General features: G+C 53.6%; 1 protein-coding gene across 1 annotated transcript; it reads left to right on the plus strand.

The window, feature by feature from the left end:
• Positions 1–816: 816 nt before the first annotated feature.
• Positions 817–1,281, plus strand: FTJAE_14236 (K(+) H(+) antiporter 1; the record flags this gene model as incomplete). Its single annotated transcript, XM_037347447.1, has 1 exon — positions 817–1,281. A coding segment is annotated over one exon (465 nt), but the record flags the coding sequence as incomplete, so codon positions are not given.

Here is a 1,281-nt window from a genome sequence, read left to right on the forward strand (position 1 = left end):
GTTGCGACAAAGAAATGGAATGGACTAGACATTTGAGATGAGACATTTTGCGAGATCTACAGTGTCAATTCAATCAAGCTTATTCTCCACTGTCACATTGTCCACTGTCTTTGATCTCGTGCACCGAACCCCAAGATGCACCCAAGAGTCTCAGATGCAACGCCCGTATCAATTGAAAGAGTGTTTGTGCGCCCGCAATTGACTTGATTACGGTGACACAAGATGCAACGCAGACACAGTCACAGTCACATTCACAAGCCTTGTTGTCGCTGTCGCTGTTGCACCCGCCAAGGCCATTCTGGAGGGTTCCCCAACTTCTCCACCGAATAACCTCTAGCTAAGCGCTGTACCTTATCGGCCATGACGCGAAAGAACAGAACAGAACAGAACGTCTGACGCAAGAAATCAGGTATTAATCCACCGAAATGCGACTAAATAACAGGAAATTAACCTGGTATGAAGCACAAGCACCCACTGTCAAAGTTAAAGTGCGTATAGCGAGAAAAGACGGCTGTTGAACAAGGGCGATCGAGGTTTAGCGTCAGCACCCTCCATTACGACAGCCTAGACCCTTGGGCCTTGGCTTTTCCCCGCCTAGACTGCCCGCCCTTTGGGAACGAAACAGTCACCAACCTTCCAGCTCCGCCTCCATTTCAGCTCGTTTCATTTCGTTTCGTTCCATTTCATCCTCGTCGCCTCCCCAGACACAAAAAAGGGCTGACGGTCCCTTTCCTCTCTCCTCCTCCGTCAATATCTTCGCCGTCTACGTCTCGACCATCGATTACCCTCCGATACGAGCGTACCCTCCGAATCGCCATGTCCTCCACTACGACAGCCGCAGCAGCGACTGCCACGGGCGCGCATCCCCAGGGCGGCATCATCGAAGGCCTCAACCCGATCCACTACAACCCCAAAGACCCCATCGCGCTCTTCATCATACAGGCCTTCATTATCATATTCTTCTGCCGCCTGCTCCAATGGCCGCTCTCCAAGTTCGGCCAGCCGCGTGTCATCGCAGAAGTCATCGGCGGCATCGTCCTCGGCCCCTCCGTCATGATGCGCATCCCCGGCTTCAAGGAGAACATCTTCCCCACCGAGTCCATGCCCGTCCTCACCAACGTCGCTACAATCGGTCTCCTGCTCTTCCTCTTCCTCGTCGGTCTCGAAGTCGATACGCGCATGTTCAAGTCCAATTGGCGCGTCGCTGTCAGCGTTGGCCTGGCTAGTATGATGCTGCCCTTTGGTCTTGGTGTTGCGGTCGCTTGGGGCTTGTACGAGGAA

Source organism: Fusarium tjaetaba (assembly GCF_013396195.1).
Source record: "Fusarium tjaetaba strain NRRL 66243 chromosome Unknown NRRL66243_c0000637, whole genome shotgun sequence".
In the NCBI taxonomy this organism is placed as follows: Eukaryota; Fungi; Ascomycota; class Sordariomycetes; order Hypocreales; family Nectriaceae; genus Fusarium; species Fusarium tjaetaba.